The 13,859-nt window shown below is 22.2% G+C and overlaps 4 protein-coding genes across 4 annotated transcripts; 2 read left to right on the forward strand and 2 right to left on the reverse strand. All coding sequences in view use genetic code 6, as the record gives it.

Annotated features, from left to right (window-relative positions):
- Positions 1-811: 811 nt before the first annotated feature.
- On the reverse strand, positions 812-2,982 carry TTHERM_00077440 (tetratricopeptide repeat protein; the record flags this gene model as incomplete). Its single annotated transcript, XM_001015685.3, has 2 exons — positions 812-2,403; positions 2,469-2,982. 2 exons carry the CDS (start codon positions 2,980-2,982, stop codon positions 812-814), a joined length of 2,106 nt encoding a protein of 701 aa, XP_001015685.2.
- Positions 2,983-3,861: 879 nt separating this feature from the next.
- On the reverse strand, positions 3,862-5,093 carry TTHERM_00077450 (glycoprotein; the record flags this gene model as incomplete). The annotated part of the gene is made up of 5 exons (XM_001015686.3): positions 3,862-4,005; positions 4,071-4,184; positions 4,362-4,643; positions 4,766-4,848; positions 4,967-5,093. The coding sequence occupies 5 exons, from the start codon at positions 5,091-5,093 to the stop codon at positions 3,862-3,864; spliced, it is 750 nt and encodes a 249-aa protein (XP_001015686.1).
- A 1,450-nt stretch (positions 5,094-6,543) lies between these two features.
- On the forward strand, positions 6,544-8,568 carry TTHERM_00077460 (hypothetical protein; the record flags this gene model as incomplete). Its single annotated transcript, XM_001015687.3, has 9 exons — positions 6,544-6,625; positions 6,734-6,811; positions 6,944-7,227; positions 7,308-7,522; positions 7,592-7,739; positions 7,794-8,092; positions 8,149-8,326; positions 8,390-8,451; positions 8,517-8,568. 9 exons carry the CDS (start codon positions 6,544-6,546, stop codon positions 8,566-8,568), a joined length of 1,398 nt encoding a protein of 465 aa, XP_001015687.3.
- A 1,437-nt stretch (positions 8,569-10,005) lies between these two features.
- On the forward strand, positions 10,006-13,622 carry TTHERM_00077470 (cyclic nucleotide-binding domain protein; the record flags this gene model as incomplete). Its single annotated transcript, XM_001015688.3, has 7 exons — positions 10,006-10,675; positions 10,913-11,540; positions 11,668-11,969; positions 12,302-12,536; positions 12,639-13,068; positions 13,122-13,306; positions 13,358-13,622. 7 exons carry the CDS (start codon positions 10,006-10,008, stop codon positions 13,620-13,622), a joined length of 2,715 nt encoding a protein of 904 aa, XP_001015688.3.
- Positions 13,623-13,859: the final 237 nt, after the last annotated feature.

The raw sequence follows: 13,859 nt of genomic DNA on the forward strand, positions 1-13,859 counted from the left end.
TTAAAATTTTAATTTAAAATTTAACAAAAGTAAAATCGATTTTTAAGTTTTATTTAATTTTTTAGAGTATTAAATATTTAATAGTGAATTAAATTATCTCAAACAAATAAAATTTTTGTGGAATTTAATCTAATAATTCAAATTTTAGAGGAATATATTTTATCTTAAAACTGTAAATCAATAAGTGTAGGTAGGTAGGGAGGATAAACTGCTTTAATAGTTATTTAATGACTAAATTTTAATAAAGTAATTAACTTTTATTTCTTCAACTGTTTTAATTACGTTATTAACTAAATAAGGTATTAACTGAGATGAGTTGAGGTTTCAAAAAGTAATTTTTTTGAAAAATTAATTTAAAATAGAAAATTTTTTAATTTAAAGATTTTTTAGAACTTTTAAAGTCTGAGAAAACTGTTATTAAGAAAAGTAATTAAAAAAAATTATTTAAAGGTAATTCATTAGGTATATATGTATGTATGTATGTATGTATTTATTTATGTATGTATGAATTATTTAACTTAGAATTTTATATTATTTTCATAGAACAAATTATTTAAATATTTATTTATTTATTAACTAATAAAAAAAATATAATTATTATAAAAATATAACTATTAAAGTAATTTAAATTAACATTATTAAATTATTTTTTTAATTTTTAAGAATTGAGTTTTATATAAAAATAAATTATTAATTTTAATTAATTAATTAATCAATTTTTATTTAATTTACTATTAAAAAAAATTATAATCAAATTCTTAAAAATATTTTTGAAGAGCCATAGATTTATTAAAATGATATTGCTTTTCCCTCATTTTATAAAACCATTATCTATTTATACTACTTATCCTGAATCATCGCTACTCTCACTATCAGTATCACTAACTTCTTCTTCTTGTTGTACTTCTTCTACTTCAACATCCATACCATTTTCTCCGACATCATCATATAAAATATTTATCAAATTGTTATATTCATCTAAATCTTAACACAATTTAGAATAAATGTGAGCATTTATTTCAGCTTCTTCCATGTCTTCATTTTGTTAATACAAAACGGAGAGTGAAAAGAATGCCTCTTTTTCTTTGTTTTTTGTAAATTAATTATATTTTTTATAGTTCCAAATGGAAGCTGAAAAATTACAATTATTGTATTCCCTATATGCAATTAAACCATATGCATCAGGATTTCTAGGATTAATTTAAATAGATTTTTTCCAGTGTACTACAGCTTAGGAATGTTTTTACTGTTATTCATAGCAAACCCCTAAATTAAGATAAGCTTAGTAATTATTTGGATCTATTTCTATCACTTTTAACAGACATTCTTCTTATTTCTCTCTATTTTGCAATCTGCTATAATTATTTTCTTAATTTAAATAGGCATTTATATAATTCGAGTCTATTTCTATGCATTTATTATAGTAATAAATAGATTTTTCAATCTCATTCTTTTCAGAGTAATTGTATCCAATATTAAAATACAAATCGGCAGCAAAGGGATCGACTTCTAAACTCTTTTCATACCATTTTTGAGAATCTGAACTATTTAAATCGTCTTCAATATAGCCCTTCCTGAAAAAAACTATAGGAAATCTCAGCTTATTTAGACTAAGAGCTTTGTCAATAAGCTCTAAAGCAAGTTTATTTTGCTTCAAGCATAAATGAAGAATGGCGTCTAAAGAAATTACACAAGGGTCTTAGCTATTCAAATTTTTGGTCTTGTATAAAAACTCTTAGCATTTCTTATACTTACAGTCTCTATCATATAGCCATGAAATGTAATAAAAAATTTTCCAATAATCTTAAATTAAGTAATTGACTGACAACAAAGAGAGCCTAATGATAGAATAAAAATCTGAGCTTCTTTTTTAGATAGATATCAAAATGAAGGCAAGCAGTATTTCAATTTCATAAGGATTTTGGACTAGGGCCTTATTTAAAAATTCTATAGACTTAGAATAATTACGATAGTATCTTGAATAAATATTGGCAAGTATTAATAAGTTTTATAACACATCAGTGTTTTATTCAATATTTAGAAAACACATCTTTTCTTCGTTTTTTACATTTTAAAAATCAAATTCTACCTATGCTGAAATGCTGAAAGAAATTACATTCTATTGTTCAAACTAAATAAATGCTTATTCATAGCTGTTTTCAAGTTTTGTTGAAGAAAGCAAGCTTAAGACAATTATTTCATACAATTTTCTCTTTATTTGCTATAGACTATTCAATTTATTTTATAAAATAGACTAAGCCAAAAGGATTAACTGCTTTATAATAAATGTATTGATTTCATTTCTTTCCAGATAAATCATGCAGTTCTCCAATAAACTACAAATAAACATAGCAAAATCATCAATGCATTATTTCAACTTCATCTATTCTTCACACTAAACTTCTTCATATTAAATAAAAATATTATTTTTTTAAAGATTTTATTCAATAAATAAAATATTTTCATACTTGCTATATTTTGTTAGTTTAGAACAATTATTTATTGCTAGCTGTTTACGCATAGATTATTAAATTTCAAGTTCACTTGATGCCTTTAGGATTCCCATAACTTTTAAACTACTGAAAATATCTATGAAATGCAACATATTATTTTATATAAGCCACTCTTTTTTTAAAACATTTAAACTCTCCATTAATTTATTTCCTATAAAGGGAAAGTAGATTATTTATACTCGTAATCTAAGCTTTGAAATAAATGCTTCACTTCAAGAGTATTATCCTAAAGTATTTAAATTATTTAAGACTAATCACAATCCCTACTATCAATACTTTGCTAGAAATTTATGCACTCAACATAATAAGCTTTGAACTATCTTAAGCAGTTATCTTAACGTAAAGGCAGATATTGTTTCAATATAATAGAGTTAGGAAGCTACACAATTGAATCAACTTAAATACCTAACTTTTGTTTTAGCTCAAATATAATCTTTTCTATGTTAAAAGAGAATCCCAAATTATTCATATTTATTTTAATAAATTAATTTAAATACTCTTAATAAAGAACAAAAAGAAAATCAATCTAAAAAGTACAAAATTTATATTATCTTTTTTGTCAAATAACATAAAAAAGCAAGCTAAATACTCGCTTAAAAATTTGAAGAAAAATAAATATAGATGTTATAATATCAAAAACGAAGTCATCAGATTAATTAAAAGAAAAAAATTATATATTCTAATAATTAAGTCTATTTTTAAAAAACACAAATAAATATATAAAAAATTCATCAATTAGCAAAAGTAAATAAATAAGTGAAAGGTTAATATATGTTTTAAATAATAATATATTAATTTCTTTAAAATTACTAAAATTGCTTATTCTTTTAACTGAAGATATTTAGATTTTAATTTTTAATAAATCTAAACTTTTAAATTTTTATATCCCATACATTTTCATTAATCTTATAAAAATAATATTTATTTTTAAATAGCTATATATTAAAAAATTACTATATTTATTAGATTTAAACGTACCTAGATTTAATAGTTAATTTATGAGAATTTACAGCAATTTTTTAGTTATATCTTTGATATTATTGTGCTGGAATTTTCTGTAAAGCTAATATTTTAATTAGTTTATTACATTTTATTTATCATCTAAAGGCATAAATAGTAACAAATATAATATGAGAATAATTTAATAAATATTACACAGAAGAATGTCATTAAAATGATAATTACTGTATATACATTTTCTGCTATAAAGAATACATTCTTATGTTAATTTATTTATCTTAATTTGTTTTCAATTTATTATTAAATTAGTCAGTTAGCTTGCTTAAAGGAGATAACTTTTGTTTACTCATATAAGTAGCTTTTGAAAGAAAAAGAAATGCTTATTTGCTCATTATAAGAAAGTGTGGACGTTCTTTAACCATTTCATGTAGAGTCTTTATTCCTTGTCAAGAGAGTAGTGTTCAATGAAAGCGGCAACATCTTCATTTACACCAACAGACTTCAAGTATTCAACGAGGGCAGTTTGTAATCTCTGATTATTTTTTTTAATTGAAATTTTAAAATTATTTTATATTTTGATTTAAATTATTTATTTACTTCATCTAAGTTGTGGAAATCAGGACCATTGTAGGAGTTAGCAAGTCTGTCGTATCTGTTAGATTGCTTGTGAGATTCAACATCATCAACCAAAGTGATACCGTTAACTTGGATCTTTATTTTAAGTAGATTTAATTAATAAACGATTAATCATGACAAATAACATCCACATTATTGTTTATTTATAATTATAAATTTATGTATTTAAAAAGCTTCAAATTTTAATATCTGGAATGTTCTAAGTAGAATAAAGCTTAAACTTATTTAAAAAATGCAAATAATTAATATTACTTCAGAGTCGAAAGAGCTGCAGTCGTAAGCAATAGCCTTGCCATTGGGCTTAACAATGTAGACGATGAAATCGCAGTAGTCTTGCATATTTTATTATTCTTCTTCACCTTCTTATTATTATTGTTATTCTTGACCTTCTTCTTCTCCTTGGTAGTCATCAGTTTGGGGAGATCTGGATTAGAAAAGGATTTGGACCTTGTTTTCACCAGCATCCTTGTGCAATTCAATAAAAATAGAGTTTTCGTCTTCCTTTAAGATTAACTTGTTTTCTTCTAAGAATTCCTGTTATTTTTAAAGATTTTTTTTAACATTTGTTTTTTTTTTTCAAATTTCAAATCGTTTTAGTATTTCATCTATTTGTTTGTGTATTCCTTTTTAAAGAAAAGCAAAAATTTATATTTTACCTTGAGGGAGGGATCAGTGGCATCGTAGTTTTCTTCTTCGTACTTGAGTTCCTTTTCAACAGCCTTAAGGAGTCTAGATTAAGCTTAAAAAAAGGGTTTAAAAATGTGAATTTATACTTTTCTAAATTAAATGGTGTGTGCAATTCAATAGTTTTATTGATTGATGTGAATGTTAAAAATAAAATTTTGTTAATTATCTACCCTTGTTGACCTTTTCTAATGAAGAGAAGTTGAAAGCAGCAAGAGCTCTAGCACCGTTGAAGGTTTAAGCAACAGCCTTGGATCTTAAGAAAATGTTGGAAGCAGACTTGGCAATCTTAGAAATCATTTTGATTGAAAACTTTGTTTTTTTGTTTTTAAAAAATTCAATTAATTTAATGTTAGATATTTATTTAATGATTTTTATATAAGATCAATATTTAAGTATATTTATAATCAATATAAATTAGATTTATATCAAATATCTTCTATCTTCGGTTAAGTTTCTAAATAAATTATAATCAATTAAGGTGGGCTAAATTTCTTTCTAATCTTTTCTTTATCTTTCTTTTATTTTTTATGCTTAAAACACTCATATAATTTAAATAAAATTTATTTAATTGGTGTTATTCAAAGCTTATTTTTAAAATAATTATTAAACAATAAAGTAATTTACTAAAAAAAAACTATTTTTTAATATATTTTTCTAATAACTAAATCATTTACCATTATTAAGATTACATTTTCTTAAATAAGTTCAAAATAATAAGTAAGTTTGTATTTATCACTGTTCATATAAAATAATACTTAAAATTTAATTAATATTTTTAATAATAGAAAAAATAAATAGAATTTTCTTAAGATGTATTATTAAATGGATACTTCAGGTTGTTCTTTAAAAAATATCAACTTGAAATGTTTAATCATAATTAATTCCAATTTTAAATAAATAAATAAGTGAAATTTTGTTATTTAAGCTTTAAACTTATTTATATAAAAAATTTAATTTAACTTTTTTAATTTATAATTTAATTTATTTAATCAATAAAATAAATTAAAAAATTGGCTTTGATTTTTATTTATTACTATTTTAACATTTAAGTAAATTTAAAAAAGCTTTTTATGCATTCACAAGTAATTTATTAATCTTATTTTATTTGATTTAATAATTGATAATAAAATATTCTTAATATTTTTTAGTGAGAGTTAATTATTTCATTTATTTTTTTCTATTTTATATTTAAAACTCTATTTTTGTAAAACAAAAATTAATTTTTTATTTATTCGGAAAAACTCTATAAATTATTTTAATAATTATTACTAGATTCTAAAATATATTTGAATTTGCAATGAAAAATAAACTAAAAACTATTATATAAGATATAAGAAAAGATAAAAATTTAATAAATTAATTAATGTTCAAGTAATAATTTAAATGAATTAGATCTATCAATCTATCGCTTTGAAAAAGGATTCATTAAATCTAATGATTTATGTAAAATGAATTTAGTTATTTAGTTATGAATGAAATCAAATGAGTCAGCAAAATTTGACTATAATCGCAAAAAGAAAGTTACAAGAAGATTAATAATTAATCTGTAATAATAATTAATCGATTGATTTAACTATATTAATCAAATCAAATATATTACTTTATTATTGAATTAATTAATTGACATATAGCATTTAGGATATTAAGAAGAAAAATACTATTATTCTAAACTTAAAAGCCATATATATAGCCAACAAACTCAAGTTATCGTTTAAAAAAATCAGATACTAATTAAATTAGAAAATAAATGAATTTTGAAGAAATAGTTGCCGATCCCTACAATTGGCCTTTCCCTAAAAGATAAAATTTAATGAGCTTGCAAACAATAAGTACGATATACATTCTTAATCAATAATTATCATTGGTTTATTTAAAAAATAAATATGTGAAAAATCATTTATTGCTTCAAGTGAATTTAACTATTTTAAAAAAAATAGATTAGAGAGACGTTGGTTTTCCTAAATATGAGTTGAAGGAAGTTAGATAAAGAAATTTTGATTTGAGCGACATTAGAGGTAATAAATCTGATAAATTTGTATTTCAAAATAATAAAGATAATTTATCAACTAAATATTATGTATGAGCTAGTATTTATTAAGATAAATTTGATAAATAGAAAATTAATAATGCTAATTTATATTAAATAGGAGCTAGTCCAGAAATGAGGGGATATAAATATAACAACAAAGAAACATTTGTGAATAGAAACGATGATATTGATGGATCATCTCCTAAATAACTAATTAAATGCCTTTCTAAACCAGATTTTTAGCTGAACAATAAAGACATTAAAGGTGCTTAGCCTTAAATCAACAAATTTTAAACTACTCGTTAGCCTTTTAATCCTCTTCAACCTTAATATCAGCTTCCAAAGGCTGAAGTAAGAGTTTCAACTCCTCCAAAATTCATAAGAGATAATATTAACATTGATGTAATTTAAACATATAAATATATTAATAAATAAATAATTAAATACGATTTTAAGTTTTACATTGCTAAATTTTAATAAAGGACATAGAAGGTACAAAGCCTAACCCTAAATTCTTCAAAACTAGAAATGTGGACATTTACACTGAAATAGAAGGATCCAAGCCAAAAAATTTATTCATTCCAAGAGATCACATTGATATTCTAGATGTTAAAGACATTAACGAATTTCTTTAATTTAAAACAACAAGACACACAAATCCACTCAACCCTACTTACATAGGTTAAAACGAATAAGGGTAATTATTCAATTAATTAATCAACTACTTACATAAAATTAATCTTATTTTTTTCAACAATTATTTTAGAGAAAAAATTTAGTATGGACATATTGATGGTTCACTCAGCAGAAGACTTCATCCAGAAGAATCGAAAAAAGTTAACTTTAATTTGACTACTAATGATATCAAAGGAGCTTGGCATGGTACTCACACTGAAAAATTTTTAAAAAGAGATGTAAATAATTAATAAAAATGAATAATAGTTAAAACTGTTTTTACTTACTTATAGACTAGAAAGGACTTTAGAGTTACAAACATAACAAAGGATTTACCTGAAGCTTAAGTTGGCTCACTCAAAAAAGGTATTATAACCAACAGACATGTTAACCCATTAGTGCCAAAGTATTAGCTTTTAGGAGAGAAGGAAGGATTAAGGAACTTTGATGGATACACTAATCCAATGAAAGAATAATCAATTGTGAATGCATCTAAGACTATGTATGCAACTTCCAAAAATTAAAATATGTAGCAAAGTATTGCAGATACTATAGTATCATAAAATGATAGCAGATTCTAGAAAAAGGAAAAGTAATAATTTAGTTTTATTAAATGAAATAATCATTTAAAAATATTCAAATATTTAGTAATTTTGTTGCACCCACAACTAACTTACCAAGGTGTTAGTCTTCGTAATCTGTAGTTAGTGGAAAAAGAAGCTCTATTTAATCAACTAAGAGCATCCAATAAGATAATATTTAAAAACCACCTACTCCTCAATAATAAACTCAATAAGTCTAATTTCCAAAATTAGAGCATATGGACGTAATTATATACAATTTTTTATCTTTTATAGATTTTAATCAAATAGTTTTATTGTAAAAATAGGGAGACAAATTTGAAGGTAGAACACTTAGCAGAGGCAGCAATGCTTACAACATAACTTAACAGTAATCATCAAACCTTAAACAAATAATTTATTGATTTATATTTAAAATAATAAATAAAAAAATAGTGTTGGATATCCCTTAACAAATGCCTAGAAGTTAGACAAGTTTATTTGTTGAAATTAAAAGTTCATTCTTGACAATAAATTTAAATTCATTTTTGTTTAAAAATAATAAAATTTATATTAGTATTTATTATAATTTTTAAATAAAAAGCTACTAAAATTAATTTTATAATTAATAAATAAATAAAGTATTTTGTTTGAAATTAGGTAATTTGTTTTATACTAGTATAAAATACAAATTAATCAATAAACACGATTATCCATCCTTTTATTATTTGTAATCAAAATTAAAAAAATAACAATAAAACAAACATAAAATAATTAAACGTAAAATTAGTGAATGAGTAAATTAATAAGAGTGAATTAGCTTTTTTATTAAGTGCTATAAAATCAATAAAATTATTTATCTATATTCTTTGAGCTTTCAAAACTTTAGTTAATATTTGTAATTGATTGATAAAAAATTTAGTAACAAAAGAAAATTGAAACTATTTTTTAAACATGTTTTTCAAAATAAAATTGAATAAGTTTTCTATTGGCAGATATGCCAAATAAAATAAATAAAGATATTAATTCACATAAATTATGCTTTGCTTTAAACATAGGAGATTTATAAAAATTTCTAAATTAATTTTTTATGCACTCTGATAATAAAAAAGAAAGTTGATAGATAAAAAATTAATCACTAAAAATAAAATAATATAAATTATCAAGTTAAATTGATTCGGCTATTTTTTTTCTGAATTAGAATATTTATTAACAATTATACAATTAAAGCTAACATTAACTTAGGTTATGCATAAAGATTTATGAAGTATGTATATTTTGGGTTAAATTTAAAACATTATTTTGATATTTTAATAATAATTATTGTAAATTAATTTATAAATTGTATCCCTAATATTTTAAATATTAAATGTTTGATCAATAGATTACAAACCAAATAAAAAATTTAAAGAAATTACATCATTTTTGTGGATGGATTTAATCAAATAAATTTTGTTAAAAGTTCTAAGATATTCTAAACTATTTTATTTTAATTGTATTTTAAATTTGATAATACAAAAATTAGTTAATTGATATATAAAATTAGAAAAATTATCAAGTCAAATGGTGTTATTTATTTTTATTTCCTATTCACATGATTTTAAAAAAATTCAATCAACCCTAATCATATCATAATTAATAGTATTAAATGTATGTAGATTATTTTGAATAAAATTTAAAGCATAATATGGATAAATTCTTAATAAATACTAAATTAACAATTCTTTATTTTGCGAAAGTAAAGCATAAAATTTTTTTGCAGTTTAGTTTTTTTAATAACAAAAATTAACTCAAGAAAAATTAATAATAGCGCTTTTATTTTTATTTCTCCCTATAAATCAAAAAAACAATAAAAAAAGTGCTACAATTAAAGATTAATTAAGCTATATTGTATTTGTTTTTAATTATATAAGTAAAATTGTAAATAGGAAAGTAGAGTAATAAAATGTTTGAAGAAGAAAGTAAATCAAATATCCACAGAAAGCAAAGATACTTTATAGATTAATAAAATAGTATTTAAGGTTAAACGCTCAAGGCGATGTGCTTTAAAAACGATGAATTTGACTTTTTAGAGTATGAAAGAAATAATGAAATTTAGTTATATAATAAAGAATGCTATCTTAATCAACCAGAAAATCAACTTAAATAACTTGAATTATAATAAATAGGAGAATATAAAGAGGAAATTGATTTTCCAAGCATAGGTAACATCGTATCTCCAAATATTGATTAGGATTTGACAAAATTTCAAAACTGCAATGAAGAAACAATTGAATACATAAAAAAAAACTCAAATCCATTAAATTTAAGAGATAAAAGATTGAGCTAATCTAAATAGTACACAAAGAGTGGAAAGAGTTTTTGTTAAGACAGAGAGCTAAATAGATAATACACTACAAAGTCTATTATTAAGCCAATTAGATCTTTTAGCTCGTTGAACTAGATTTCATTCAATTGTTTGGAAAGTTAAAATAGGAAATTCTATGAAAAATTACGTAATAAAATGAAATTCTTCTACTTAAATGCTACTTTAAGTGGTAGAACAAAGTTAATTAACTTAATAATAAAAAATCAAATTAACGATTTAAGCGATTTTATTCCTGAGAAATTGAATAGTAATATTTTTTAAATTATTGAAAGGTATATACAATTTTACTTGGGAAACGCTAAGATACCAGTTATAAATCCACAAAGCTACTTTGGATTCTTCATTAAAATTATATTTACAATCATTAGTTGCCTCTTTTTATTCTTTTTCTCTCTGTAAATAGTGTATTAACTAAATTATGATACTTTAATCAATTTTATCATTTTTTTCTGGAGCATTGAGATTCTAATAAAATTCAATACAGCACAAGTTTAAAACTATGAAATAGTTGGCAATAGAAAAGGAATTATTTAGATATATTTAAGATACTCTGTTTTTTTTGATATTTTTCCTATCCTCTTTCTTTTTTTTAACCTAGAAGATAGAGTGCCAACTCTCAAAATAATATTTCAGATAGCTGTTTTTTTGAAAATAAAAAACATCCTTTAAGATATTTCTTACATTTAGAGTTAATTTTGCATGATGCTTAAGAGATATTATATTATTTAGGTTGTTAATCTTGTATTGAAGCTCTTCCTTATTGGTCATACAATAGCTTGTTTCTGGTATATTCTGTGCAAACTAGAATACGAAAATTATTAAAAAGAAAATTGTTGGATTAACAACTAAATGCTTTAAGATAAAGAATGGTGGTAATTTTATATCTTTAGCTTGTATTGGGCTTTAACCTTAATGACAACAGGTTCAAGCATAGCAAGCACAACCTTTGAAACTTGCTACACAGTTTTTATTATGCTTTTTATCACTATAATTTTTGGTTATATACTAAACGTTATTGGATAGATCTTGTCCGAAATAGAAGAAAAAGACTAAAATCGCAGAAGAGATGTTAACATCCTAAATGACTATATGAGAAAAAAAAATATTTCTAAGTAAATTCATTTTTTAAAAATAATCTAATCAAATGCTAAAAACAATAAATATAACATTGATTTTAAAAATATTCTTCTATATTGAAGAAAAAAATTTAATTTTAAAAAAACTTGTTTTTTTTGTTAGACTATTGCAGTCGAAGGTGAATCTGAACCTAGAGTATTATTATCAGCAAGACTTTAAATAGCTCCAAGAAAATTATGAGTAGGTTTTAGGAAAAATATCCTTAGACCTAAAAAATAGCTTGCTGAAGGAGTATAATAAATAAATAATAAATAAAATTGAAGTGATTGCTAAAAAGTTCAGTTAAAATGCTTTAGATCAATTATCAATCACGCTTTAGGAGGAATATTATTTCCCTAATCAAGCTATATTCAATTAGCATGATCTCTTAAGTAACTGTATTATTTACGTTGTTTCTGGTTAGGGTAAATAAATTTTCTATTTCAATAAAAACATTTTTTATTTTTAAGTTAATTAAAGATTTTTTATCAAAAATTAACTATAATTAATTAATTTTTTAGTACACAAACAATCATCATTAATTAAAATACCTCCCCATTCATTCAAATAATTTTATTCGCTTTACATCCTTGGGTTGAGCCTTAGTTAATTAGAATTTAAAAGTATATAATAAATTAATTAATTATTTATTTATTTATGGAAAGCAAATAAAAAAGACAATTTGTTTAATTATTAAAATAATAATATAATTTAAAAAACTAAATTTTAAACAATTTTTAAAAATAAATATAATAAGTGGAAATTAGTGCTTCTAATAATACTTGTAAGTAGACAAAGATATTGCTTAACAGTGGCTAATTTTATGGATTAATTGAATTTTTTACAGGAGTTTCTAACAATTTACATGTATACTCCAAGTAGTTCTCTTAAGTCGTTTTCATAAATAGAAATAAATTTATAGAAATTATTAAGCAAAATGAGAAGGATTTTTAAGAGTTTCATTAATTAAAAGATTAAATATTCTTGTATGGGTAGTTTGATAAAGTCAAATTAAAATGTAGTGTTTGTAACATGAAGACTCACGAAAAATAAGCTTGTCATTTAGTTCATTTTAATAAATCTTTATTTTATAGGAAGCTTGGTTATCCAATAAGTTAGAAATAGGATAGAGCTATTTTTAATAGAAAAAAAGAGTGTAAATAATAGTTTTTTGCAATTAAATCATAGTAACAGAAGGATGAATTTTTTAAATATGCTTAGACTTTTAAAAACTTGGATGAGTCTTATAACAGCAGTCATAGTTTGGGATACAGCTATTTGACGCAGAGCTAATAAGAAAATGAGGAATCTTCTGTCATTTAAAATAATAATTCAGTCTTTTTTGGAAGTACTGAAGGTCGTAATAACACTTTTAAATCTTAAAATCCTATTTCTGAATAAAAAATAAAAAAACCGCTATCATAAACTTGCCTTTCCAAAATCGAAATAGATTTAAATCCATAACTTGCTGAAGAAAGGAAAAAAAAATCAATTCTTTCATTTAAAATTAATTCTGAAATTAATGTACATACAATTTTAAAACATTTTTTTTATTAAATTTACAAACTTTAAATTAGGATAGTCATATGGATAAAAATTATTTAAAAAGAGAACCTTCAGATTAAGATATAACAAAATAAGAGGCACAACGAAAAAGTAGATAATCTTTAGATTCTTAGCAAAATTAGTAAATATTAGATCTTGGAAAAAATTACATATATGATAATGATATTGGTTTTTCGAATGATTAAAGAGTTAGGGCGTATAATTTTCAAAAAACGATATTAATTAATAGTAGTAAATTATTATAAAGTTACTTTGAAGATTTGAACAGATTCCTATTTTAGAGAGGCAGATACTTAAAGTAAGCTAAACCTGTTTTTGAAGTGAGTTAGATGTAAAACAATTTTTATGAACAAGAGGATAATCCTTGGCTGTTTGAATCTTTAGAAAATTTCAAATACTATTTTACTAAAGGAAATTCATTCAATGTGCTTAAAAAATTGATGAAACAAAGAAAGAAATCTAGAACTATTTATAAAAAAAATTTAAAGAGTGAAAATAAATTGAATAAATGAAGAAATAAATATTGATTGAGTGAATATAAAATTCTTAGATTATTTTATTTCTAAATTTTTGATATTTAAATTAAAACTCAATGAAAATTTAGCAAAAAATTGTGATTTTATAAATCAATTGTAAATTAAAAAATAATCCATCTAATTTATTTGTTGCTATAATCAATGTTCACTTTAGAAGCTACCCATTTTTATATTATTTCTTATTATGCTAGAAACAAACAAGATTTAAAAACA

The sequence above is a fragment of the Tetrahymena thermophila genome (assembly GCF_000189635.1).
Source record: "Tetrahymena thermophila SB210 genomic scaffold scf_8254650, whole genome shotgun sequence".
NCBI classification, from domain to species: domain Eukaryota; phylum Ciliophora; class Oligohymenophorea; order Hymenostomatida; family Tetrahymenidae; genus Tetrahymena; species Tetrahymena thermophila.